The 25,755-nt window shown below is 59.2% G+C and overlaps 1 protein-coding gene across 1 annotated transcript; it reads left to right on the forward strand.

Annotated features, from left to right (window-relative positions):
* Positions 1 to 19,323: 19,323 nt before the first annotated feature.
* Positions 19,324 to 20,664, forward strand: LOC121167540 (ATP-sensitive inward rectifier potassium channel 12). The gene has a single exon (XM_040997011.1). It carries the CDS (start codon positions 19,354 to 19,356, stop codon positions 20,662 to 20,664), a length of 1,311 nt encoding a protein of 436 aa, XP_040852945.1. The 5' UTR covers positions 19,324 to 19,353.
* Positions 20,665 to 25,755: the final 5,091 nt, after the last annotated feature.

Consider the following 25,755-nt stretch of genomic DNA (forward strand, 5'->3'; position numbering starts at 1 on the left):
CTCTTTCTCCGTACAGACTGCCATGGCCGTGGGACTTCCCACTGCCAGCATCGTGCTGGAATTAAAAAAAAAAAAAAATCCCGGACTTGGGAGTGTGTACTCCAGGCTTTGAATTTTGGACTGAGGAAAGTCAGATTATCTGGACTCAGCGTGGGAGGGGTTGCTTCCTGCCGAGGGACGGCCGTTCCCTGGCTTCTGGAACCTTCAGCCGGTCTGCTGGTTGCCTTTGGCTTGCCGCTGCCACGGCAAGGGTTGGGCCCATATCTGCATGGACATCTCGTCCCTCTCATCTCTCCGGATGCCGAGGCCACCTGAGTCCAGGATGGTCTCACTTGCAGAGTCAGGGACCCTGGCCATTGCTTCCTGGTAGACAGAACCTGTGTGTGTGGGGAGGGCGGGGGCGGTGATGGGGTACCATTCAACCCTCTATACTTGGCTAACTTGGACACACTGCCCTGCATGGCAACATTTTAAAAATGTATTTATTTGTTTGAAAGGCAGAGTTGCAAAGAGAGAGAGAGGAGAGACAGAGATCTTCCATCTGCTGGTTCACTTCCCAAATGGCCACAATGACCAGGGCTGGGTCAGGCTGAAGCCAGGAGCCAGGAACTTCCTCTAGGTCTCCCACAAGGATGCGAGGGGGGCCCAGGGACTTGAGCTATTCTCTGCTGCTTTCCCAGACATATTAGCAGGAAGTAGAACAGCCAGGACTCAAACTGGCATCCATAGGCCCAGCCATTTTTTTTTTCCCCTGAGTTGTTTCTTCTTAGCATCATGCTTAGTTGGAATGCCTGCTGCTTCCCAACCATGTGCCCTCCATCCCTTCTGTACCTCCCCATCTTGTCTGAGAAGTGGAGGCTGCACAGGTCCGAGGTCGTGTGGGACAGGTGTGGGAAGTGACACCTTTTATCTTGAGGTTTTCAAATCTGGCTGGCATTCCCTTCCTTTTAGACCACCTGCCTTCTTCTAGGTCCTTGGGCTTGGGCTGTGCCTGTCGCTGATGTAGTGTGGGTGGCCCACACAGTCCCAGCAGTGGCCCTGCCCGTGGGAGGGGCTGTGCCTTTGTGTCTCGGCCAGCCCTCCCCATGGTGCTAGGGTTCAGCCTCCATTCCTACCAAGGTGACCTCCCTCCCTATCTTCCTGACATTGCTCCTCGGGTTAAATGCTCTTCCAGGCAGTTGGAGGGGCTTCCCCAGCTCTGCCCCACTGTCTGCAGATCTCTTCTCATCCTTCAGTGAGTGGCTGCCCCGTTGTTCAGGGCCCCGGAATGGAACTCATGGTCCCCACCAGCCATCTATGCTCAGAAACTCCGTGTTAACGGCAGGGAGCGGGTGGGTTTCCTCCTGTCACCCCCTGGCCCTGCTGGATTGTCCCAGCCCCTTGCGGTGTGGCCCAGGTCACCTGGGTACTCTCAGCCAGCCCCTCCCCGGGTGCCCAGCTGCCACCACTGCTGCAGCCATCAGGGTGGTTCAGGAGCTTGGGCATTGCTTTTGGTCTGCAGGTGACTCTGCAGCCCGTGCTGTCACCAGGAGCCAACATCTCTCAGGAAGTGGCCCGATGACACTCAGACTTGGCACCCAGGGACAATAATCATGGAAGTGGCCGTTTGGGGCCCAGTGCCATCCCAAGCTCTGTCTCATCAGATTCTCAGAATGTCCCTGCCAGGCTGGGAGTTGGGCCTAGGGAGATGAACTGACTGACCAAACCGGATGTGGGCATGGATCAGGAAGAGGCCTCAGCTCCCCTAAGACCATCACAGGTCCCATCCTACTTAGGGTTGGGGGTTTGACAGAGCTGCCAGCACCACATTTCAATGCCTGAGGCCTCCCATCCCACTTGCGATTGCACCTGTGGCTTCCCTGCACCAGGTGGGCTGGTCCAGCCCAGAGCTTGGGCACTGTCTGTGTACCATTGCAGGGTGCTCTGTACAGATAGGGGCCCTGTTTCTTTGTCCTCCCTGTGTCCCTGGGGGCCTGAGTACCAATATTGTAAACAAGGAGCATGGGCAGATGTGGCTTTCCATGAACCTGGCCGTTGGTATATCTGGAATCCCCGGGAGATGGCTGAGTTGTTGATCTATTATTTACTAATCAATGTGCCTTTGGGAATCTCTCAGTCCCATGTGGCTGAGTGCAGGGCTAGGTTGGGGAGGTGCTGTGGCGTGCCTGGGATCAGGAGAGCAGGGAAGGTTCCCAGGGGAGGAGGCCTGGATGTTCCAGTCCCTGGCTTCCAAATCACAAATGCCTAGAGTGAGATTTAGATGTACCTGCTCTTGCACAGCTGTCTCCACTCCTGGCATTACTCTCCTGCCGGCAGGTGGGATGGCCCTGCCCTCTGCTGTCCACAGGGCCCTGTCCCTTTTTGCCCACCCAAGATCCATTCTGGAGGTTCCCTGGTCTCCACACCAGGGAAATGGGAGGCCTTGGGCACTGGAAGGCCAGGGTGCTGGTGGCTTTATCACCCTGGTTGGGAACTCATTGTTCAGCAGGTGGTTGCCAATGTCCAGCCTACGGACTCCCAGACACTGGATGGGACACAGCTCGAACTGGCCCGTGGAGCTTCTGAGCTGGTGGGTGTCCAGCTGCAGGCTCTGCAGGACAATGATGGGCTTCTGGAAGGATCTGGATCTCTGTGGAACCAGGGAGTTGGCTAGATGGGAGCCACGGTTGGTAGGGGCAGGGAGGGAAGGAGGGCAGTGGGTGGTGGGCTGGAGGTCACGGTAGCATTTCTGGCGTGATTGGTTGATTTCTTCTTTTTCATTCCGGGGATCATGGGTTGGCCGTGGCTCAGATGTTTGGGATCAGTTCTCCTTGCTGTATTTATTTTTAGAGGGAGTGGGGGAAGAAGAGAGAGCGAGAGCACACACACTTTCATCCACTGATTCACTCTCCAAATGGCTGCAACAGCTAGGGCTGGGTCAGGGTGAATCCAGGAGTCTGGAACTCCATCCTTGAGTCCCATGGGACTAGCAGGTACCCAAGGACCTGGGCTGTCTTTTGCTGTTTGCCCAGGTACATTAGCAGGGAGCTGGATGGGCCTTGAACAGGTACCCCTATGGGATGCCAGTGTCACAGGTGGAGGCTTATTGTGCTGCCCTGGCATGGGCCACTTCAACAGGCCCATGCCAGTGAAGTGCCTTCTTGGTGCTGCGTATCTGTTGCCCCACCTGGCTGCAGGATGTCCCGTTTACGTAGGGCAGTCGGCAGGACCACAGCTGCTTCCTGTGACTGTGGAGTTTTCACAGGGCTCCTGGTGGCTCAGCTCTTCCCTGGTAATCGTGGCCAGTGGGACGGATCCCGTGTGGTTCCACATCCCCAAGCGCACGGCATGGGCAATGGTTGCACCCATGGTTCTGTTTGAGCCCCTGCTTCTGGTCCTCTCGCTGGGCCCAGGGCAGAAGGGCTGGGCAGTGGACATGCTGTGCGTACCCCCTTCAGGCATCTGTTGTCGTGAGCCCCCAAGCTCTCACCTCAGGACTCCACAGCCTTCCTCATGATGGGGCAGGGGTGGCCGCACTGCTCTCCTTCCTCCGTCACTCCTGTCCTTGCCCACCTGACCCCCCTGCCTTTTTTGGAAGTGCTTGGCTCCAGCTCGCTACCTCCCTGGGGGAGGGATGGGACTCAGCCTTTTCCTGGCCCAACCCTGGCTCTGCCCTGCCTCCTACAGCTCCGGGTTCATCTCCAGTCCATGGGACATGGCTTCTAGGGTCTGTAGACATCAGGGGACTCTCACGGCCAGGGCTGGGCTCTGACAGTCCCTGTCCAGTGTCCCTTCTGTGCCTAAAGCTGCATGAGATATGCTAGTCATTGCCCAAATGGCGAGGAAGGCCTGCTGTGGGAGTTGGTTTGTCAAGGCCTCTTCCCAGTTACAGGGCAAGCTGTTGCACCACTGTAGGGCTTGGCTGTGCGGCTGAAGAGCGAGTGCCAGGCTCCCCGTCTCTCCCCTGGGGGCCGGGGTGGTTGGTATCTGAGGCCAGGAGGGAGGCCAGCTGTGGCCTCATTGGCTATATGATACATCTATTTCCCTTGATCTTCCAGTCATGTCAGAGGTCATGTTCCACGTGTATTCCCCTTGACCTTCTAGCCATGTCGGAGGTCACACTCCATGGAGCTGTGCCTCAGGCCACAGGAGAGTAAGCTTTAGGTCATGCCCACCAGGGAGCAAGACGTTTCCTACAGCAGTGCACGCGGAAGGTGCTTCACTGTGATACTGGTCATGGACATGAGTGTGTGTGTATATGCCCTCATGTACACATGTATACGTGCGAATGCTTGTGTCTGTGCATGGGTGTGTGTGCGTGTGCAGTGCATAGATATACCTGTACACGTGTGTATCTGTATATGTGTATGTTGGCATATGTTCCTAGCAGTGCCCAGGGCCAGGACACAGGTCTGACTGTTGTAGTTACTCCCTTCCTCTCTGTCCCCATCCTGGGCTGCAGCTGCTGGAGGCTGGGGTGTGGGCCCAGCTGACTCCCCCACCCCTTCATCAGCCTGTCACCCAGAGGACCCTCAGGACCCTTCACTCAGGCTGCGTTTGGAGGGGCTCCAGACCACCTGCTGCTGCTTCTGCCTTCCCCTGCCCTCCTCAGCCTAACATGCTGAGGGGGTGGAGCCCGAGACTCCTTACGCAGGGTCCAGCTGCATGTTCAAGAGGCAGTGTAGACACCACCGACATCAGGCGGTAAACAGCTGTGGCCGCAGCGTCTGAGCAGCGTGGACAGACGTGGGCTGTGGGGATAGTGGTGACCTTGCCATTGGACGTGCTAGGGCCCCATGGAGGCAGGTGTGGACAGGCTGGGCGGGCGGCATGGGGGTGGGCTCCAAGGGTCCCTACAGCCCTCGCTGGGCTCACCCTTTCCCGTCCGTCTCTCCTCTGGGTGGTGGTGGCCGTGGTGAGTGCTGGCGGTCTCATGAGCCCCATTTTGCAGATGGGGACCTAGAGACTCAAGGCAGAGATTTGAGGGGCCTCCGTACTGCAGCTACAGGGTGTGGTCAGTGCTGTCCCCCACCCTCACCTCCCTGTGCCTGGCATGAGACGGCCATCGCAAGGATCAGAGGAGTCAGGTTCCTCTGTGCCAGGCATGGCTCATGGATCCTACAGCCATCACATCTTATTGCTGCCTGGGATGGGTGATGCAAGGGCTTCGAGTTGTTTGGGGTGGGGCAAGTCTCCTTGTGGCAGGCACTGCAGCCCACCCTGTTCTGCTGGAAGGTTCTAGCAGTCCCAGCATCCCCAGGCCTCTGTCCCAGGCTGTCCTCTGGCTACGGTTACCGGGCATCCTGTGTGGTGCTTGCTCTGGGCCCCCGGCAGGGCAGGCGTTCATCATGCCAAGATGCCAGTGGCCCTGACCTTGGAGTGGGAATAGGGGCAGGGCTCTTGCCAAGGCCACACGCATGTGCCACAGCCCTGTGAGGGCACATCAGCTAACAGGCAGGGAAACTGAGGCTCTGGGAATGGCAGCCAGGTATCTGAGATATCAACAGCCAGGGAATCAACGGAGCCAGGCCCTCCCGCTTGGCATGCGCCTGTGTGTGATGACAGCTGATCCTGTCTGCGCTGTGGCTGTATGCAGACCCCCTCCTCCTTCAGACCTCCATGGGGGATATCCGGGCCTGCTGTGTCCTTCAAGTGGCTGGGCTGTCCGCCCCGCTTGGCAGGTGAGGACACCACGTCCCAGAGACGGATCACCTGTGTGGGAGCCAGGCTCCTGGCCAGCCCAGCTGCCACCACCAGCCTCAGGAGACGCCAGCAGTGATGGCATGCCCTGGGGGTGGTGGAGAATGAGGGGGGGCCCCATCTCCCAGAATTCCTCAGCCAGGAATTGAGGTGGCGGAGGCCAGCTCTGTGATTCGAGGACCCATCACCTTGCCCTTGTCCTGAGAGTTGGACACCCCCCCCCCCCGCCAATGCTGGGGTCACTGAGCTGACCCGGTGGGGCCTCCATGTGGGCTCTAAGAGGCAGAAGGCTTGGAGGCAGGGCGATCCCCCACTTGGCTGTGGCTTTGGGTGGTGGGGGGCCCTGCCTCTGGGTTCCAAGTAGGTGTTTAGACAGTTCTGGGGACAGAGTTCAGGAGAGGTCACCCCAAGCTCAGGCTGGGGCCCACAGTCCATCGCGGTCATGTGTCTGGCTGCGTGACCCTCCCTGGACCAGACTTTAGCTTCTTTATGTGTCATATGGGGATCAGGGCAGGACCTTCCCTCCCTTCCCCCACTCTCTGGGCAGGGCAGGGCTTTCTCAGGTCTTGGGTGAGGCTACCAAGGTACCCGCTGTGGCAGCTGGTGGGTTCCGTGGTGGGAGGAGCCCAGAGAGCGCAGGACGCCGGCTGGACGCAGAGCCAGGGTGCACTTGCCAGCCACGGCTCAGCTCCCGGTGCCTGTGGGGAGCGGCTCAGCAGCGGCTGCCTCCCGTGCACGCCTTGTCTGATGGGGTATAAATAGCACGCAATGTTTTCCAGCACGGACTGCGAAGCGTCTGCAGGTCGGCCCCCGCCCAGCAGAGGCACCCGAGGCCAACGAGCTGGTTGTGGGGACGAGAGGGATGAAGAGAGCTCGTGAATAAATCATGGCAGGGTCTGGGCTAATGCATTGGCCAGGGCGGTCTGTCCAGAGAGGGTGACTCCAGTGCAGGCGTGGCCCAGCGTCCCCTGAGGTGGCAAGAGTATCTGATGTTTGCAGTGATGTGGGGAGGGGACCCAGCCACAGCCAGGCCTGGCCCAGGCTTCAGGCTGGGTGGGGGTTGGGGAGCTGCAAGCAGAGCCCGGCTGACTCTCAGCCCCTCCCTGTCCTCCCGGCTTCTTTTCTTCAGCTGGCCTCTTTGTGCTCACTACTGGGTTTTTTTTTTTTAATTTTATTTTATTTTTGCTTTTGAACTAAGGCTGTCCCAGACTTGGTCCATTCCCGCCCTGTTGCCAAGGTGACCAGACCATCTCTGCCCACCCCTGCCCTCTCCCCCCGCTGTGACCACTGTCAGGTACATGGCTGTGCACGTGTGGGCAGGAGACAGGGGTGGGGACTGAGCCATGACCTGTGTGCTCGCTGGGTGCACCTGTCCAGGAGTGGAGGTGTGCAAGAGGTGTTTCCGGCCTCACAGCGCCTCCCTGGCCACTGGTGCTGCCTGCAGGTGGCTACACTGCCCTGTGTGTCCCACCAACCCCCCAACACCCAGTGCCCCAGGGACCTCCATAGTCCTGGGAGAATGACTGAGCCGCTGTCTATTCCTGGGAGGGGTTTGGGGGGGTGCCGAGATCTGTGCCAGGTGCACTGTGGTGTTGGTTGCTGTTCTTCACCTGTTCTAGCTCACCTCCTAGGGCTCATCTGTCAGATGGACATGGCAACCCCCCCTCCCACCAGTCCTTGGCTCACATGGGCAGGGAAGCCACAGCAGCCAGGGACCAGGACCACTCCCAGGAAGAAGCTCGGAGCCCACCCTCCCATGCAGCTCCTCCCTCCGCTGGCATTCACTGCCTGATCCTACCCCAGGCAGCCTGAGCCCTCGTGGGGCTCAGTCAGTGTCCCTCGCCTCTGCACCCTGGCCCAGGCACCTGCTGTCCACACTGCCTTGGGCTGCCAGCTTCCTGCTCATGGCCTTGTGCTTCCTCGGGTCTCCTAGGGTTGCTGACACACACTCACAGGTGGCATGAAAGCTGCGAACCTTCTTTTCTCAGCAGGCATGAAGAGTGTCTTTCCAGGGGCTGTGCCCTGGGCACCCATGGGAGAGAAGCCTGATGGCCCTTTGTCCTCCTAAGTGTAGACTCATGGAGGGGCACTGACTCACGGCCACTCAGTACAGCTACAGCTGTGCAGTCAAGGAAGGCTTCCTGTAGGTCTACCTGGGTTGCTGAGGTCCTGAGTTCTGCCTAGCCCTGGCCCTGGCTGCCTGGCCCCCCTGGGGTGTGGTACTGGCCTTCTCTGAGTTCCAGTGTCTCGCTGGTATAAAGAGGAACAGAAGTCGGCCTCCACTTCAGGCACAGGTGTGGACTGATCCCAGCTCAGGGGAAGAGGGAGCTGTGCATGCCTGGTGGTGAGAGATGGGCATGAGACAGGGCCGCCTCCGAGAGCCACAGCCAGCAGGGCCAGACCCGGCAACGCGGCAGTGCGGTCAAGGCTGGAGCTCTCAGTCACATGGCCTTGAGTTCTGGAAGCTTCCATAGGCTTGTGATTCTGGTTTGGGCCCCCCAGCTGGGAAGAACTCTCAAGCTCCAAAAATGGGGGCAAGGACGGCAGCTTGGGGTGGCCTTCAGCCCCCATCCCGGCTCCGACCCCATTGCCCTGGCTTTCCCCTCACCTCCAGCCTCTTGCTCTTTCTGGTCCGAGTGAGGGGCAGGGCTTCTGATCCTGTTCCCACTTCGCCCCTGCGTGGAGTCTCCTGCAGGTGCGATGCACAAGAGTTATGAAGGCAGTGGGGGAATGTACGAATGAGTGACGGACGAGGCCTGTCCCCACCCTGGCTGCTGCCCAGCCCTTCTGCTTCTTTGGACTGGTGTGCCGAGCCGTCCTCGTGCCCTGAATACCGTTGCATCCACTTTATTCTCAAGATCTGTTTGTTTATTCGCGTCTTCCGTGTGCTGGTTCACTTCCCAAACGGCTGCAACAGCCAGGGCTAGGTGACAGAAACCAGGAGCCAGGAGCTTGCTCCAGGTCTCCCATCCTTTTCTGCTCACCTAGGCACCTTAAGCAGGGAGCTGGATTGGAAGTAGAGCAGACGGGACCCAACCCATCTGCCATTGGGTTGCTGCAGTTCAGAGGGGTGATTTTACCTGGCATGCCACGATGCCCGCCCTGACATCAACACCTTCCCGCTGGGCACTACAGTGGTTAACCTAGCAGCAGCTTCACGATCGGGAGCCATGTGCAGTGTGGTAGGGATGGGGCGGGGGTGTTGTGGCACAGACTCAAGGGGCCCCTTCTGCATATCTTTTTTTGGGGGGGTCCTTTGTTATCCAGATTTGATGCAGTGTCACAGCAGTTGAAAGTCTGCATTGGCTTGGCTTTGGATCCTAGAACCCAGCACCACTTCGTGCTGTGGGTAGAAGGAAGGATTACCTCAAGGGAAACCAGGGGCCTGGGCAGACAAGGCTGCAGGAGGCAGGGACATAGCAGGAAGTGGCTCTCCTGGGAGGGGTAAGGGTTCAGGCCTAGGGGGGCCTTCGGTATCCCTGGCTGACTCTGGCCACACTTGGGGCGCTCTCCGTGGTTCCTTCCCCATGCTGACTTCAACTGCTGACCTAAGACCTGAGTGTGAGTAGTGACCTGGGTTGGACTTCTGGCTTGGCCTGTTGGGCCTTGGGCAGAGGCTGAACCACAGCCAGGGACCTTCTGGAATTTTCTGCTCCATTTCTGGGCCCTGCAGCAGGGCCTCCAGGTCACACTCGTGGCCCTGCATAGCCTCCTTTGGGTCATCCTTCTCCTCTCCCTGCACTGAGGGTCCTGGGGTTCAACACAGACCCATGCGTAAGCTTCCTGTCATGGTGGCAAAGATGGGGTCAGGGGTGAAATGCCGAACCAGGTATTGTGGGGGTGTCTCCTGGCAGGCACATTGGGTGGGAGGTGCAATTCCGGCGCTTGGGCCTCTGCACCCAGTTGGGGGGAACCTGGCCCTGTGCTAGGGTCCCTCAGTGGAGCTGAGCCAAAGCTCCCTGTATGATCTGGTGCCAGCTGGCTGCCCCCATCCCCTCACCTCCCCTCTGCCCTCCACACCCCCCCCCCATCCTCGCCTCCCCAGAGATCCCTTCCCTGCCCCGGCTGGCCTGGCTCCTGAACTCTGTTTCCCAGTAGGGCAGTCTGTGCTGGGCTCAGCTCTGAGCAGGTTCGAGGCCCTGGTTGGGAGGTTGAACCCCTGTCTTTCTCTTCTGGAACTCGGCCTGCCTGCTGCCCAGGCCATGACAGCCTGGGTCCCTTGGAGGTGGCGGGGGACGGGTTGTGTCTCTAAGGTCCTTCCTACAGACCGGGTTTGCTGAAAGGGAGGAGAGAGGAAGGTTAAGCGGGCCACCGTAGGGTATGGAGCGGAGGTTCTAGTCCAGCCTTGGGAGCAAGACAGGCCTGGAGGGCTCCCTGAGAAGCTGGGGGCTGGAGCTCGGAATGACCAGAGGTGGGACATCAGGGTTAGCGTGCCTGACAAGCTCACGTTGAGTCACTTGGGCTTCCCACCTGTAGGGCGCTCTGAGGTGGCAACAGAAGCAGGGCCCTTGGTCCTGGGAGCCCAGGAGACTTGTGGGGCCATGCAGGGAGTGGCAGTAGTCCTGGGAACTCTTGGAGGTCTTCCCGGAGGAGGCATCCTCGGGGCTTAAAGCTGTGGGAAGCAGAGACAGGTGACCAAGACTCTGATTGTTCTTGGAGAGCTGCTTGATCGGGGGCATGTGGTCCTCCATGGGGAGCTGCCCCAGCCTTCTGGTCATCCTGGCTATCCCTGCCCCCCCTTTTTTCTTGTTGATTTAGCTACCATTTGCCTTGTTTATTTGCAAGGGGCTTGAATCAACAGTGTCCTACCATGAGCTTCTTCCTCAGTGGTCTTCCTGGTCCCAGGATGCTTCTCCCTTTCTGGTCCTTGCTCGTCTGTGCCCACAGCGGTTGCTTGGGAGATGCATCAGACTTAGTGCAGGTGGAGCTGGGAAAACCAAAGAGGATACTAGACTGCCCATGCGCATTTGGGCTTCTGTCCGCCGCTGCATCCCTGGGCTCATTCCTTGCTGCCTGGGGGAGGGGACTGGGAGTCTCCCTCCACCCAGGGCGAGGAGAGGCTCTGTTGTGATGGGAGGACAGTGGCAGGGAGCTCCCAGCTGGACAGCCCCCATGCATGGACCCACAGTGGTTCCTGCAACTGTCCCCTACCTGTGCCTGCGGCACCATCATACTCAGCCAACTTGAGCAGCTGTAGCTCCCTCACCGAGTTGTGGTCCATTTCAGGCTGGCTCTCCCTGCTTGCATTTTCTACTCCCTCCTGGGCCTGCAGCCATTCCTCTGGAAAGGCCTCTGCCCCGTCACTGGGTCAGGGCCCTGACTCTATTGTACCTCTGATATCCCTCCCTACCATTCTCTCCAGTCACTCTGCTAGGTGGGCTCCCTATATAGGCAGGCATCTGCCGCTCTTTCCCCTGACATCAGGCCTGAGCCTAGCATGGTGTGGGCTGCACAAGGGAGGCTCAGGGATGGACAGAGACCCAGCTCTAGGCCACACAGGAAACCAGAGCCCCACCAGGAACCCCAGGAATCCTCCAAGACCCTCCAGATGTCCCCCTTGCCCTTTGGGACTCCATGACATGCAGGCCCAGCTGAGGGCACCGAGGGCTTCTGACCTCTGTTGCTCCCAGGGACCTGGGGCCAAGGACAGCCTGTCTCCCCCTGCCCCCACCCTCTGCAAGGGATGTTCTCAAGATAAAAATACTGCAGGACACACTTCGTGATGTCTGTTCTGACTGTGTTGGCACCTGCTGGGACCAGAGCCTCCAGGCCAGCCTCTCGGGAGGCGCCCCAAGGGGTGGACACCTGCCCCTCCCGGAGCTGTAGGACCTGAGGCCTCTGCCACTCCGTGGTGGCTGTGGTCTGGCAGGTCCTGTGCTCAGAGGCGTGAAGGCAGCCAGACACCCCTAGAGTAGATTCCCTGGGATCTGGTCTCAAGTGATCTGGGATGGGAAAGGGGCAGGCACTGGGTACAAGGGACCAGTCTGCCTCCTGCCCTGTGTGGGGTCTCCCCTTTGGTAGCTGGGCGGTCCCTGAGGCCCTAGGGGAGGGCCAGAGTGAGCTGAGGGCGGGAGTTCCCATTGTCACCCATATCTAATTTCATGGGCGCGTCCTGCTGCTGGACCACAGCCCTGCATGTGGGAAGGGAGAAGGACCTGGCCCTATCTTCCAGTGCTTCCAGCCCCAGCCTTGGCTGACACGTTTCGGAGGAAACTTGGGTCGGTCCAGCCCTGTCCCTGTCTTACACACTGGAGCCTGTGGGTGCCTAGGTGTCCCCACCCCCAGCACTCAGCCTCTGCTACCTGGGAACTCAGAGGGGGGAATGAAGTCCTGTGGTGAGGCTAGGGGAGAGGGCAGCAGGGGTCCTGGGCAGGACAGCTTAGGGAAGCCCCTCTTGGGAACCAGGGCCTCAGGAATGAGGTTGAACCCCTGGGATGAGCAGGTGACCTGTAGCCCTTGGGGAAGGGCAGGCCATCCGCACCTGTCTCACCTCCTCCTCTCCTGAACTTGTCCCCGTCCCCTGCCAACACCTCACCTCCTTGGTTCAGAGGCTCGGTTCTGGGTGACCAGGGACAAGTAACTTAGTCTTCCTCAGCCTCTCCCCCTACCCCCCTCCACCCAGCGCCCAGCTGGGGACGCATCGTCCTCCCTCAAAGCAAGACTGTCCCCAAGTGGTCACAATGGACAGGGCTGAGCCGGGCTGAAGCAAGAATTTCTTCTGTGTCTCTCACGAGGGACTCAGTCATTTTGGTCATCCTCTGCTGCTTTGTCAGGCAACTTAATAGGGAGCTGGATCAGAAGTGGAGCAGCTGGAACTTGAACCAGCTCCCTATACAGGATGTTGGCACTGTAGGAGGCAGCCTTACCCATTGCAGCATAATGCTGGCCCCTCCAGAGGCCTGTGGCCAGGAGATTTTGAGGCAGGAGCCTGGAGGGGGATGAGGAGCTGAAAGATTTCTGCCTGCACAAAGAAGGCAGACTCAGAGGGGGAAGTGAGTCACCCCACGTCACACAGCTTAGGAGGAGGCAGAGCTGGGTAACCCAGGCCCGTGTGCCTCTGGACCAGCCCTGTAGCCTGACCCAGAAAGCTGATGCCGTAGGAGTGATTCACAACAGGCTCCTTAATCCCAGCCAGAAAAGCCAGTGTGACCTGTGGCACCCTTGGCTGCACCCTCAGAGAGGGTGGGGCCCCGCAGGCGTACCTCGGAGGTGGGGAGAGGCGGGAGGTGGTTCTAGGCAGTTTGTCCCTGGAGATTCTCAGCCTCTTCCTGCGGTACTCTCGTAGCGTGCTGGAGCCCCTTTGACAAATGGGACATTGAGTCCTGAGGATTATAGGGGCCATATCCATGTAGGGTGTGTGTGTGTGTGTCCAAGCAAGTCACTGGCAAATTGCTGCTGGGCATGTATCCCTACAGTTATCCATGTCCCCACACACTGATTTCTTTTTGTCCCACTCTGTCCATCGAGCCATCACTCATGCCTATTCATCCATTCATCCCTCTATCCATCATCCATCCCACTCACCGTTATGCCTTTCCATCCATCCACCCATCTATCTTACCCATTTATTCATCTATCAGTCATCCATCTATCCATTATCCATCACATGTTCAGACATCCATCCTACTTACTGTCGTGTCCATTATCCATCCCTTTTCCCATCCCATTCACCCTCGCATTCATCCATCCATCACTCGTATCCATCTGTCCCTCCATCCTTTTCTGTATCATCCACTACGTGTGTCCATCCCTTCATTCAGCCATCTCATTTACCCATCCCACTCACTGTCTTATCCATCACCCAAGCATTCTCCTATCCCAGTCACATCCACCCATCCATTCATCACCTATCACCCATGTCCATCCATCCATCCCTCATGCTCATCCATCCATCACCCATCACTCGTGTCCATCTATCCCTCCATCCTGTATCATCCACTACATGTGCCCATCCCTTCATTCAGCCATCCCATTCAGCCATCCTTTCCATTCAGTGTCATACCCTCTGTCTGCCCATCTCTCCCTCCCTCCTTCCCTTCTCACTTCTGTCCACCTAGATGTCCACACCTGCCCCCAGGGCTGGCAGTGGGTGGCTTTGCAAAGGGTGGCACAGGCTAGGGGCTTGAGTTCCTTCATGAGCTCAGGAGGCTGCAGAGGCCTGCGCCCCTGCTTCCCTGCAGTGGGGACAGCAACAGTTCCAGCCTTGTGGGGGGTTTCATGAACTGACCAGTACCCAGGGTGTCAGCCATGGAGGTGGTCCTGCGTTTTCTATGAAGATCCATTTTTCCCAACCCTCCTCTTGTTGGTTTTTGTGGCCTGAGCTTGAATACTGTAAAGGTGTGGTCATCCGATGTGCATGCCCCGGGGGGGATGAGGGGGTTCTCGGGGAAGCTTGTGGCCTTCGGACCCTGTGAGGAGAGTAATGTCAACTGCAATCCCGTGGCTTTTGTTGTTGTTCGCTTCAGGGTCTTTTCATGACCGGATCCTGCCCAGCTGGTGTCTGGGGGATGGCAGCCGCTGCCCGTTTGCCCGTGAGGACAGTTACTTGCCCGCTCAGCACCATTACTTAGAAGACAGAATTGAAGAGGTAAGAGTCAAGTGTCTACTGAACGCGTATCTGTGTAGTCACACATTCCACAAGATGTTTGTTGTGCCTCCACCCTCCGACTGGTCTGTCCTGACCCCTCACCCGTCCCTCCACCCACTTGGCCTCACAGTCACCAATTATCCATCCACTCTTGTACACCACCACATCCGTCTGCCAGCACCTACCTGTCCAGCCACTTACTCATGTATCTGCCAATCTGTCCATTTGTGTATAATCCATCCATCCACCCATCCACTTATTCATTCATACATTTGTCCATTTGCCCACCCTGCCATCCATCCATCCATCTATTCATTTATCCATACCTCTGTATGTCTATCTGTTTATCCATCCATGCACTCACCTTCCTACCCTCCCGTCATGTACGGATGCACCCATCAACTCATGAATTCACCTGTCCCCCATCATATCCATTCTCCCAGTTCCCCTATCCGTTCATCTGCTCAGCCATCTACGCAACCACTTAACTCATGCTTTGTTTATCTGACTGTTCGCATCTGTTCACCCAGCCATCCATCTCCCAGGTTTTTATCCACCTACCTTCACCACACCCTTCACGTGTATCTCTCCTCCTCCGTTGTCCCATCATCTCCTCATCTGGCCCTCAGTTCTAATGCTTTCCTCCTCATTCTTGCATCTGGTCAGGGAGCACCTCCTGGCCAGCTCCTCTGTGCCAGGGCCTGGCTGCCACCTCTGAGCCTCAGGGTTTGGTCAGAGATGGGACTCGGATAAGATCCACTCTCCTGCAAGGTGGAAAGTGGCTTGTGGTCTCAACAGGACAAAGCGAGCAAATAAACAAACACAGACAAAACAAAAGCACCAGATGTACAAAATGCAGAAGGGCTTCGTGGAAGAGGTGCAGGTAGGAGAGAAAGAACTTGGGGAAGAGGGGACTATACTGGCCTCCTCATGCTGGGCGTGCAGGAGGGAAGGCTGCCCCCGGAGACCTGAGAGAACTCCGTGGGGAAGAGCCAACAGCAGTGTTCCAGTAGGTGATGAGCTCTGGAAGATCAACTGGGAGGAAGGAAATGCGACAGGAAGGGCAAGAAGCATTGAAGGAGTGTGTGTTACCGGGAGAGTCCCTGCTGGGCCACTGCAGCTCCGTGACAGCATGGCCCCTCCCCTGCCAGCATCCGCCCCCCCCCCCGCCCCTGCCCACCTGCTCTCATCACTCACTGACCGAGGCTGTCCCTGGTCCACCGTGTGCACTGGCAGCCCCTGTGGCTAAAGGGGATCATCAGATGGGACGGTGTTGGTATTGACGGTGAGTATCTGGGCAGCTGGGGCCCTGGGCTGCGAGTGCATCCCTGTCTGCTCCTAGTTGAGCACATCTGGGCGTTCTGTGGCTGTTCCTCTCCTTCGGCCATGGATGTTGGCGGGTCGTGGCTGAGCACCGTGGGCAGAGGACACCCGAGTACCCAGCAGGAGGCATTTGGCCTAGAAAAAGTGGTCTCCTACATAGCCAGGTTCAGCCTGCCCCAGCCAACCTCCCCTCGGCTGTTTGACTTGCCTCTCCCCTCCTCTGTACCTGGCTCCCCTCAGAGCACCAGCCTCCCCAGCTGCAAAGGAAGGAGCGGGTTTTTTTCTAGATCTCAGGCCAAGGCTCATGGGTACCAGCTGGGTTAAGAAAGATTCTGAGGTTGCTGCTGGATGTGATTGGTGATGTCTGCCGGGGGCACAGGCTGGAGGAGGGGGAGGCCTCTGCAGACCATGCACCCAGAAGTCTCTTGTGTGTTACAAATGAGAGTGATAGCCATGGGGTTGGTGCCGTGAGTGTCCTTGAGCCGCTGCTTTTGGGTGCCAGTTGTGGGACCCTGAGGGTGCATGGGGATCTGAAAGGCGGGGTGACCCTCCTCAGTTATCAGTCGCATGGTGGGTGTAGGGAGTGAACCAGTGTGTTTGTGAGACCCAGATCAGCCCCAGTGGTAGCGAAGGGCAGTTGCTGCTGCTTCCTGGGAGCCCACTCCACTGTCCCTGCAGCTCAGTGCCTGCCTGGCACCCGGGAGCAGATACCCAGGCCTTACCCGGGTTCCTCCCAGATGTATCGAAACCTGAGGCGCCCAGGGCTAGGGGACTGGGCTCGGAGAGTTGCACTTCATCCGGAGGCCCCTCCCAGTGACTCGGGCCCCACCCTCGGGTCGGATGGCAGCTGGGCTGGCATCCTCCCTAAAAGCTTGCGTCTTGGAGCCAGACAGAGGCCCTGGCAAGCTGGATCCAGGCTGGCTTCAACATTCCTCTTGGGTCCGTTGTCGGTTGCCTGCTGCCGGGCTCACCTCGCCGTTCTCTGGGTTGATCATCTGTGTGGCTCAGGTAGGGTGCCCCAGCATCCCTCGGATTCCCCCCACCATTGCCCCCGGGCCCCCCGTGACCCCTGGGCATCTGCTGAAGAGGCCTTCACTGTCGCCTGGTGCATGTGGCTCCTGCCCTTGAGTTGCTTGGTGAGCTGGGACACATCTCTCTTTTTTTTTTTTTCTCTGTCCCCGCTTCTTTCCCATCTATAGAACGGGGAGCTGGCCTCTTCCAGCAAAGCAAGTTCTCTGATCCCATTTTTGAACTCTGATGTCCTCCTTGGCGCCCCAGTGGGGAAGCGCCAGACAGGCCCGCGTGTCCCTGGTTGTGGATGTTACCTGCTGCTGTTTCTTAAACGTAGCTTGTTAGCGCTGTGCAGCTGTGAAAGGCTTCTGGCGATTCTGTCTGTGCGGGCAGGTGCTTGGCTGCTGGGTGAATTTGCTGTGTTCGCCTGATGCCCAGTGAGGGCTTCCCACATGATGCACACACACACGTGTACACATGCTGAGGCAGAGCTGCACGTGGACATAGCACACCGCGCATATGCACACCCATACACGCACACACGTATGAACACACAAGCACACGTGTGTGCATACACCACGTGCATACACAGTATGCCACACACGCACACCACAGCCATGAATACAGCGCAGATGCACACACATGCGTGCACAGCAGCCCTCGAGAGGCCAAGGGCTCTGGCTCAGTTTCTGGGTGACACTGGAGGAGTGCCTTCACCCTGGGTCTATTTCTGGCTTTGAGACGTGGAGGAAGGGGCATGAACTTGAGCTTGCCGATGCTGTCTGGGTGATTCTAGGGGGAATGCGTGGAGGTGCAAGAGTTCCCAAGCCTGGCTGTTTCCATGTGGGTGGGCAGGAGGCCCAGCCCTGGCAGGGACACCAGGAGCTGCTACGGCGCCCTCGGCTGCCTGGTGTCCGGCCAGGCCCGTGGCCTCTGATTCGTGCGATTCTATGTCCTGCAGGCCCCGAGCTGCTGCCTTCAGCTGGAGCAGCCATGACCCGCTGGACGTCCTTCAAGGCGCCCAGACAACACAAAGCTGCCCACCGGCGTCTGAGCGCCCCCGCCCCGTGGAAGTCCCCGGGGTCTGGGCCTGAGCCGTCTTCCCAGCACAACCCCAGGGGGCCTCCCTGTAGCCGGCTCTCTGCCTCGTGGCCTAGGCAGAAGCAGTGCCCACTGTCACCTCCTCGGGCCTCAGCTCCCCAGACCTGCGGTGACGGTGAGGGCAGTCCGCGGAGCACGCTGCCGGGAGGGCGGCTGGGCGGATCTTGTCGCAGACGGAAACAGTTCGAATCCCAGCTCCACTGTGAGATGCTGTGTGGCCCAGAGCGAGGCTCTTTATCTCTCTGAGCCTTGTCTGGAGTGGACACCATGCCAGCGCCTGCCTCCCTGGGATGCCGAGAGGCTGTTCTTGGGGCGGGTGCTGTGGGCACCTGCCTACCCTGGGGTCCTTGGACTGAGATTCGGCTCCGACTGGCTCCGTCCCTCCTCTCTTCCAGGTGTTGGGAGCAGAGGTTGGCAGCCAGAGGTCAGAGGCCGTGGGCCCCACACTCAGGGCTCTGGCTCCAGGTCTTTGCAGGATAAGGCTAACTCTTCTATTCCCAGGGCAGCGTGCACCAGTACACACAATGCCAAGTCATCCTCCATGGGGACTCAGTGTCTTCCTACTGACCCCAAGGGCCTTGGGGCTCTATCCAAGTCTGAGCTTGCCCCTGATTGGGGCTGGGGCTGTAAGCCGTGCCCGTGTGTGGCAGGTGTGTGCCCAGCTCCTCAGGGCAGCCTATACCACTAGGTGCCCTTGCTTCTCTAACCTCCCACCCAGCCTGGCCCACCTGGCGGGGGGCGAAGCAGCTCTGCTCGCAGAGCCAGGGTTACTCTGGCTCAGGGATGTCTCAGCCTGGCACTGGCAGTGGGCAGGGCTGCTAGCTGCTACCTGACAACAGGGTCTGCTCTGCTGGCTGTGGGGAATGGCATGTGACTCTGTGTGTGTGTGTGTGTGTGTGAGACCCCCCAGGAGTTGCTCCCTAGTGCAGGCTGAGGGCTGCAGTGGGAGCAGGGGGCCCTGGTGGGTCCCTCCGCGAGCCTGGGAGGTGGCCCTGTATTCCTGATTTAGAAATGATGCAGGCAGAACCCGAGCAGCCCCTCAGCCCAGGGCCAGTGGGTAGGTGCCCCCACTGGTGGCTAGCAGGTCAACCTCCGTGCTCTAGGCAGGGCCCAGATCATGAATCCAAACTTCTCTGAGTTTCAGGGGGGAGGGAGCGGTACCAGGCCTTGTTCTAGACCTCGAGGGTAAGGCCCCAGCGAGAACAAAATGACGAATGCTCAGCTGGCACAGTGCCTGAGGTCTCGGAGGGGGATGGTGCGTGTCCTGTAGGCACTGTCACTGCTGTCGCTACTGCTGATGCGTCCTGTGGTTCAGGCCAGAGGGAGCCACTTGGGGGCTGTGACTATAGCAGGGAGAGCCAGTGTATCCTGGTGTCCCAGGGCGAGCCCCTGGTTCTGAGGATAGACCCCATGGCTGCTGCTTGCTGGACCTGGGGGACTGGTGTACCCAGGATGATGGGGAGGGAGGAAGGGGAGGAGGGTGGGGACAGGGGAGACTGAACAGGAGCCTGGTGAGTGGCTGAGGGTCTGGGTGGGGGTGTGCAGCAGGAGCTGGGTCCCCCTCCTCCTGCTTGTCCCACCCTCAGGTAGACCACCATCCCTGTGTTGCAGGAGCCAGCCTGGGCACGAGCCGGGGCTCCCCGCCACCCGGGATGACCGCAGCCAGCCGGGCCAACCCCTACAGCATCGTGTCATCAGAGGAGGACGGGCTGCACCTGGTCACCATGTCGGGCGCTAACGGCTTCGGCAACGGCAAGGTGCACACGCGGCGCCGCTGCCGCAACCGCTTCGTCAAGAAAAACGGGCAGTGCAACATCGAGTTCGCCAACATGGACGAGAAGTCGCAGCGCTACCTGGCTGACATGTTCACCACCTGCGTGGACATCCGCTGGCGCTACATGCTGCTTATCTTCTCGCTGGCCTTCCTGGCCTCCTGGTTGCTATTCGGGGTTATCTTCTGGGTGATCGCCGTGGCTCATGGCGACCTGGAGCCGGCTGAGAGCCGGGGCCGCACCCCCTGTGTGCTGCAGGTGCACGGCTTCATGGCGGCCTTCCTGTTCTCCATCGAGACGCAGACCACCATCGGCTACGGGCTGCGCTGCGTGACCGAGGAGTGCCCCGTGGCCGTCTTCATGGTGGTGGCCCAGTCCATCGTGGGCTGCATCATCGACTCCTTCATGATCGGCGCCATCATGGCCAAGATGGCGCGCCCCAAGAAGCGGGCACAGACATTGCTGTTCAGCCACAATGCCGTGGTGGCATTGCGCGACGGCAAGCTCTGCCTCATGTGGCGCGTGGGCAACCTGCGCAAGAGTCACATCGTGGAGGCCCACGTGCGCGCCCAGCTCATCAAGCCCAGGGTCACCGAGGAGGGCGAGTACATCCCGCTGGACCAGATCGACATCGACGTGGGCTTCGACAAGGGCCTTGATCGCATCTTCCTGGTCTCGCCCATCACCATCCTGCACGAGATCGACGAGGCCAGCCCGTTGTTCGGCATCAGCCGGCAGGACCTGGAGACGGACGACTTCGAGATTGTCGTCATCCTTGAGGGCATGGTGGAGGCCACGGCCATGACCACGCAGGCCCGCAGCTCCTACCTGGCCAATGAGATCCTGTGGGGCCACCGTTTTGAGCCGGTTCTCTTCGAGGAGAAAAACCAGTATAAGATCGACTATGCGCACTTCCATAAGACTTATGAGGTGCCCTCCACGCCCCGCTGCAGCGCCAAGGACCTGGTCGAGAACAAGTTCCTGCTGCCCAGCGCCAGCTCCTTCTGCTACGAGAACGAGCTGGCCTTCCTAAACCGCGATGAGGATGATGAGGGTGATACGGGAGACCCGGTTGCCGCCGCTGCCGCCGCTGTCCCCGGCCGCAGCCCCCAGGCCAGGCACGACTTTGACAGGCTGCAGCCGGCTGGGACCCTGGAGCAGCGACCCTACAGACGGGAGTCAGAGATCTGAGCCACTCCCGGGGCCTAGGTGCAGTGTCCGCTCCCGCCTTGCTGGGTTGTGGGGTGGGGATAAGGGAGTGGCCCCAGTGGGCGGCTGCCCGCTGCCCACTGCCCCCAGGTTGGAGCAGACCGGGCAGGCTGCGGGCTCACAGACTCAGTAGCGTTGTAGTTGTCTCCAGTTTCTTTGCAATAGCCTCAGGGGGTGGTCAGTGGGGACCGGAGAGTGGCGGTCCCTGGGCCTAGCAGGTGCAGAGCCTGGGAGAAGGGGAGGTGGGGGCAGGGCTCAAGCCCCTGGGTGCAGCCTTCTCCTGGCTGGCTGGCTGGCTGGCCCTGCCTCCTCGCTGCCAGGCGCCCGGCTGGTTTTTATAACTTGGGGAGAAACATGGGGTTTTCGGCTTTCTCAGCCCGAGCTTGGGTCAGACTGTTTACAAAAAAACAACCGACAACAACAATTGACAACCAATTAACAATGCGGTCGAAAACAGAATCTTTTTAATTCTCGGGTAGATCCAAGGACGATTAGAATTCTTCCAGACGCAAGCAGCTGGCTGGAGGCGCCAGAGGGTTCTCCGAGGCTGGACTGGCCTCTCCACCCCTCCCATCCCTGCCTCCACCCCGCAGCCCTGCCAGAGCAGGCGTGGGGATGGCAGGGCTCCGTGCTCCCCACCCTGCCCACCGCCTGTGCTCCCAGGGTGACCTAGGCCCCCTTCGTGTCTGGGAACCAGAGTGAAGGCATTTTGGCCGTCCCTGCCGGCGAGTGGTGGGGTGGTGCGGTTTGGGGAAAACCTGGTTTGAGCTTGCTAAGCTTGATTTTGTACCTCTAGGGGTGTGTCTCAGGGCTACAGCCGGGACCTGCCGACGAGGGTCCACTGCCCCCAGCCCGACTCTCGCCATCTTGCTTCTCTCTCCATTTCTGCTTGTGGCTCTGCCCCCCCTCGGGGCCTAAGAGCAGGTGGCTCCCTGGGCCGGGAGTCAGGCGGCAGCCAGGAGGAGTCGGTGAGCCCGTCGAGGGCTCTGGGCCCCCAGTGTGATGTGAGTCGTGCCTTAGACACTCCGGTTGTCCGGCTCCGGTTGCTTCTGTTTTTATCCGACTCATCCGTCCCTCCCTACAGCCCCAGTCCCTGCCGCCCACCCCCTCCCTGGGTACCCTGGAAGAGGTGGCAGGAGCTGGGCCTTAACCCACCCTGGTACAAGGCCATGTGCCCTTCCCTGCTCCCGGGACAGTCCAGGGTGGTCCAAGAGGGGACACAGAAGGGAGATCTTAGGAAAGGGGCGCCTCCCTCCTCCCGCTGACCTACCAGAATGAAGATGGGGATAAAAGGGTCATGTTTATTCCCCCATCCCCCTGGCTCCACGGCCCTGTGTTCCTGGCAGCTGGCAGGGGCCCCGATGGAGCCTTTCGTGCTGTGGAGCACCCTCTGCTTCTCCCAGGTCTCCTCACTTCCTGCTGAGGCCATGCCAACCTGTGCTTCTCGAGACAGCTCAGACCGGAAGTCACTCTCTGACCAGAGTGGGGAAACTGAGGCGGGGCAGAGAAGGAGGAGTTTAGGTGGGGGCTCTGGCCTCATGGGGCCTCCTCCCTGGTTATAGGGGCAGACACAAGGCGGCCAGGGTCGGGTGGAGCAGTGGTATCAAGGGAGCCTCACTTGGGCACCTGCCCTGGCCTCCACTTTTCTCCTAGAGAAGTTCAACCCAGGGTGACTCCTGCCCATCATGATCTGTAGGGAGCAGGTGGGGTTCCCCTGGGACCCTGGGCAGCTGCCCCACCCCCCGAGTCCCTGCCCACTCTCGGCAGGAGGGCAGCAGCCAGAGCTGGCACAGACTACTGCCTTTCAAACTCTCCTGCCCTCTTTGCCCCCAGTCTTGGTATTTATTTATTTATTTTATTTATTGCTTGTGCTAAAGACCAAAATAGTGTCCCTCTCTATCGCACTGGACGCGGGAGGGCAGATGGGAGAGGCCACGCGTGTGTGTGTGCATGTATGTGTGTGTGTGTGTGCTTGTGTAGGAGCAAGGGGGTGCCTTGGCCCCTGGTGTGTGTGTGTGCATGTGTGTGTGTGCGTGCGTGTGTGCGTGTGTGTGTGTATGCTTGTGTAGAGCAAGGGGTGCCTTGGCCCCTGGTGTGTGTGTGTGTGTGCGTGCGTGTCCTGCATTCGCCTGCGTACACCAACGTTACATAGGACTATCTCTGTGTGACGCAGAGACCCGTGGTGTGTACGTGGATGTCTGTCCCCACAGGTGTGTCCCTGTGCATGCTTCATGCACAAGACCTGTGTGTGGTCTCACCAGGTCCAGGCTGGGTGTGCCATCAGTCACGTGGGATGCTGGTCACAGGCGCCAGCTCGGGCGGGCCCCCAAATTCCCAGTCCTCTGTCCGATCGTAGAGGCCTGTGTCCGGCGGGGGTGTGTGTGGGAGGCAATGAGTGTTGGGTCATGTATGAACGTGTGTGTGTGTGTGTGTCCAGGGGTGTGTGTGCACATATGTCAGTGAGGTGGCATCCGCGTGCTCAAAATACTGGCCACCCCCCAATCCTTGCTGGTGCTGTGCTGCCTGGCCTCTGCCCGTGGGTCAGAGAAGGAGGCCTGGAGGCGGGCAGGGGGGAGTCGCTGTTGGGAGCCCCTGCTCGGGGTGTCGTCTGTCCCATGGGAGGTCGAGGTCGCAGGTCGTCAACTCTCTTTTCAATGGTGAAACCGGAGACTTCCCATGTTATTTTTCCATACTTAGTGGTATCTGCAGACATAACCACAAGATAGACCACATTAAATGCATTTTCATCTCTTGGAGTGCCACTGCGTTGCCATGTGTGTCTGACTGTCCCCAGCCTGTCCTATTGCCCCCCCTCCCCCGGGTGTTTACCCCAAGTGCTGGGCCAGAGTGGGTGGGTGGGGTTGACCCATCTTCATGGGGCGTGGGTGGGTCATGACTCATGGGCACACTCATTTCCACTGCACCCCAACCCTGGGCCAGCTGCCTTGCCCACCTTGGGCACGTCCTGCCAGGGGCTGCTGCACATTGGTCGAGGGACACTAAGGGACTCGCCCCAGGTAACACTGTGACCTTGCCTTCACCACTCGGCCACCACTGCCCTTGAAGACTCCTATCTTGGAGCCAGTATCCTGGCCGGGCAGAGGGATGGCCCAGCTGGGGGCCTGCCTGGGACCCTCCACCGGCTTGTCTTGAAACTCGGTCTCCTGTGGCTTGTGGGGAAGTCACAGCCCACCTTTCCCCCTGTGCTGAAGGGCTGCAGTCAGAGCTGCCCACTGGCCACCTGGACGTAGAAGTGTCATGAACTCTATTCTGACTTCTTCCTGGGAAACTCCAGCTGCTCCTGCACCTGCCATCTGGCCATCCTCGCCCTGCTCAGTCCCTCCTTCCTTCCCATCCTGTCCCCTGCGTCGGCACCTGCCTCCTCTTAGGTCCTTGGACTTGCTGCGCTTCCTCCTCATCAGATGCTCTCCAGTTCACCTCTGTGCCAGAGCAAGAGCAATGGCCATGGTCCCGCCTGTCCCCCTGGGCATCTCTGTGACTGTCTATCCTCCATCTGGGCCACCCTGGAGAATGGGGTTTCTCCACCTCTGTGCAATGCTGACTGCAGCAACAGGGGCCTAGGGGACACCGATTGTGACTGAGCCAAGCCTAGCAACGCAGTCAAACGCACACCGAGAACAGGGAAGCTGGGTGGAAGGATAGGGCCTGGGGGACACCCAAGGAGTGACATGTGTGTCTGAGACTGCAGGAGGGGTAGGTGTTTCCTGGCTGCACACGGAGGACACCCCGGAGGAACACAGGTGAAGCAAAGGGAGGCAGCTGGGCTGGGTGGGGCTGGATAGCCCAGTGGGTCCCAGGGCCTCACTCCCCAGAGGATCGTTCCCTGAAGCAGGAGCTCTGGGTTTTCCTATTTTGTAGGCTTGAATCAGCATGCAGAAAGTGCACCGTAGAATGGACCTGGGGCTCTGCTGTAGGTGTGGGTGCATGCTGACCCCTGGAGGCCAGCTGTGAGGAGTGAGGGACCCCAGGGGTTCAGGAGGAGATGTTGGGCATGCCAGCTGCTCAGGCCCCAGGTCTGGGTTAGCGACTGGCTGCCTAGGGATCTCGTGCGAGGTGAGGTCTGCTTCCCTGCCTGCCTGGAGGAGGAGGACGGCTCTAACTCCAGGATACAATGAAATGTTCACACTTTGCCTTGTGTGTATGTGTGCGCATGCGCCCATGCACACACTCTGGATTGTATCTTCGGATCGCTGCTGGACTGGACCGAGCTGGGGCCCCTTCTGGCACCTTGAGCTTCAGAGGCGTCTGTGGAGCAGCCTCCTGTATCCACCTGGCCAGGTCTCCCTGCTGAGCCCTGGGTTGGTGCACCTGGCTGGGATAGATGCTGGCAGCCTGCTATGGTTCTTGCTCAGCGGATGTTTCTTTTCTCCTCCATACACAGGCCACACATGACAGCACCGTGGGCGCTGTGAAGGAAGCAGAGAGTGATCTGAGGGGTCCTTAGGAGAAGGAGTGCTGCTGGCCCAGGCCATGCGAGCGCTCCTGAAGGCTTCCTGGGTGTGACTCTGTTCTGTCTCTCTCTGGTTCCATGCCCCAGACAGGGAACCAACTTCTCTGAGCCTCAGGTTTTTCCTCTGCAAAATGGGCAGCGTGCAGAGCTCAAGTAAGGAACAAATAAGGAGTCTTCCAGTGTCATTGCCAAGTGCATGGACAGGTACGCCTGGACTAGCACCTCTTGTCCAACTCCATCCCCTGGGCACCCAGTGTCCCTCATGGGGCAAACTTGGGCTGGAGCTCCATGGGCTTGCAAGAGAGGAGGAAGCCAGCGTGGCTGCAGCAGACAGAGCAAGGGACAGTGTCCAGGACTGGGCTGGGCTGGGCTAGGGGTCTGCTGACCAGACAGGAAGTGGCACAGTGGGTGCTGGCATAGCTGGGAAGACAGGGAGGAGAGTAGGTAGGTGGGGGGTTGGGGGATGGGAGGGGCCCAAGGCTGAAAGTGTGGTCTGGTGAGAGCAGGTTAACACAAGGAGTCAGGGATGGGGAGAGGCAGGCGGGGCCAGAATGATGTTATCTTTGGACATTGAAAGCATTCTTACTTGTGAGAAAGAGATC

This window comes from Ochotona curzoniae, unplaced genomic scaffold (genome assembly GCF_017591425.1).
Source record: "Ochotona curzoniae isolate NIBS_2020 unplaced genomic scaffold, NIBS_Ocur_1.0 patch386, whole genome shotgun sequence".
NCBI classification, from domain to species: Eukaryota; Metazoa; Chordata; class Mammalia; order Lagomorpha; family Ochotonidae; genus Ochotona; species Ochotona curzoniae.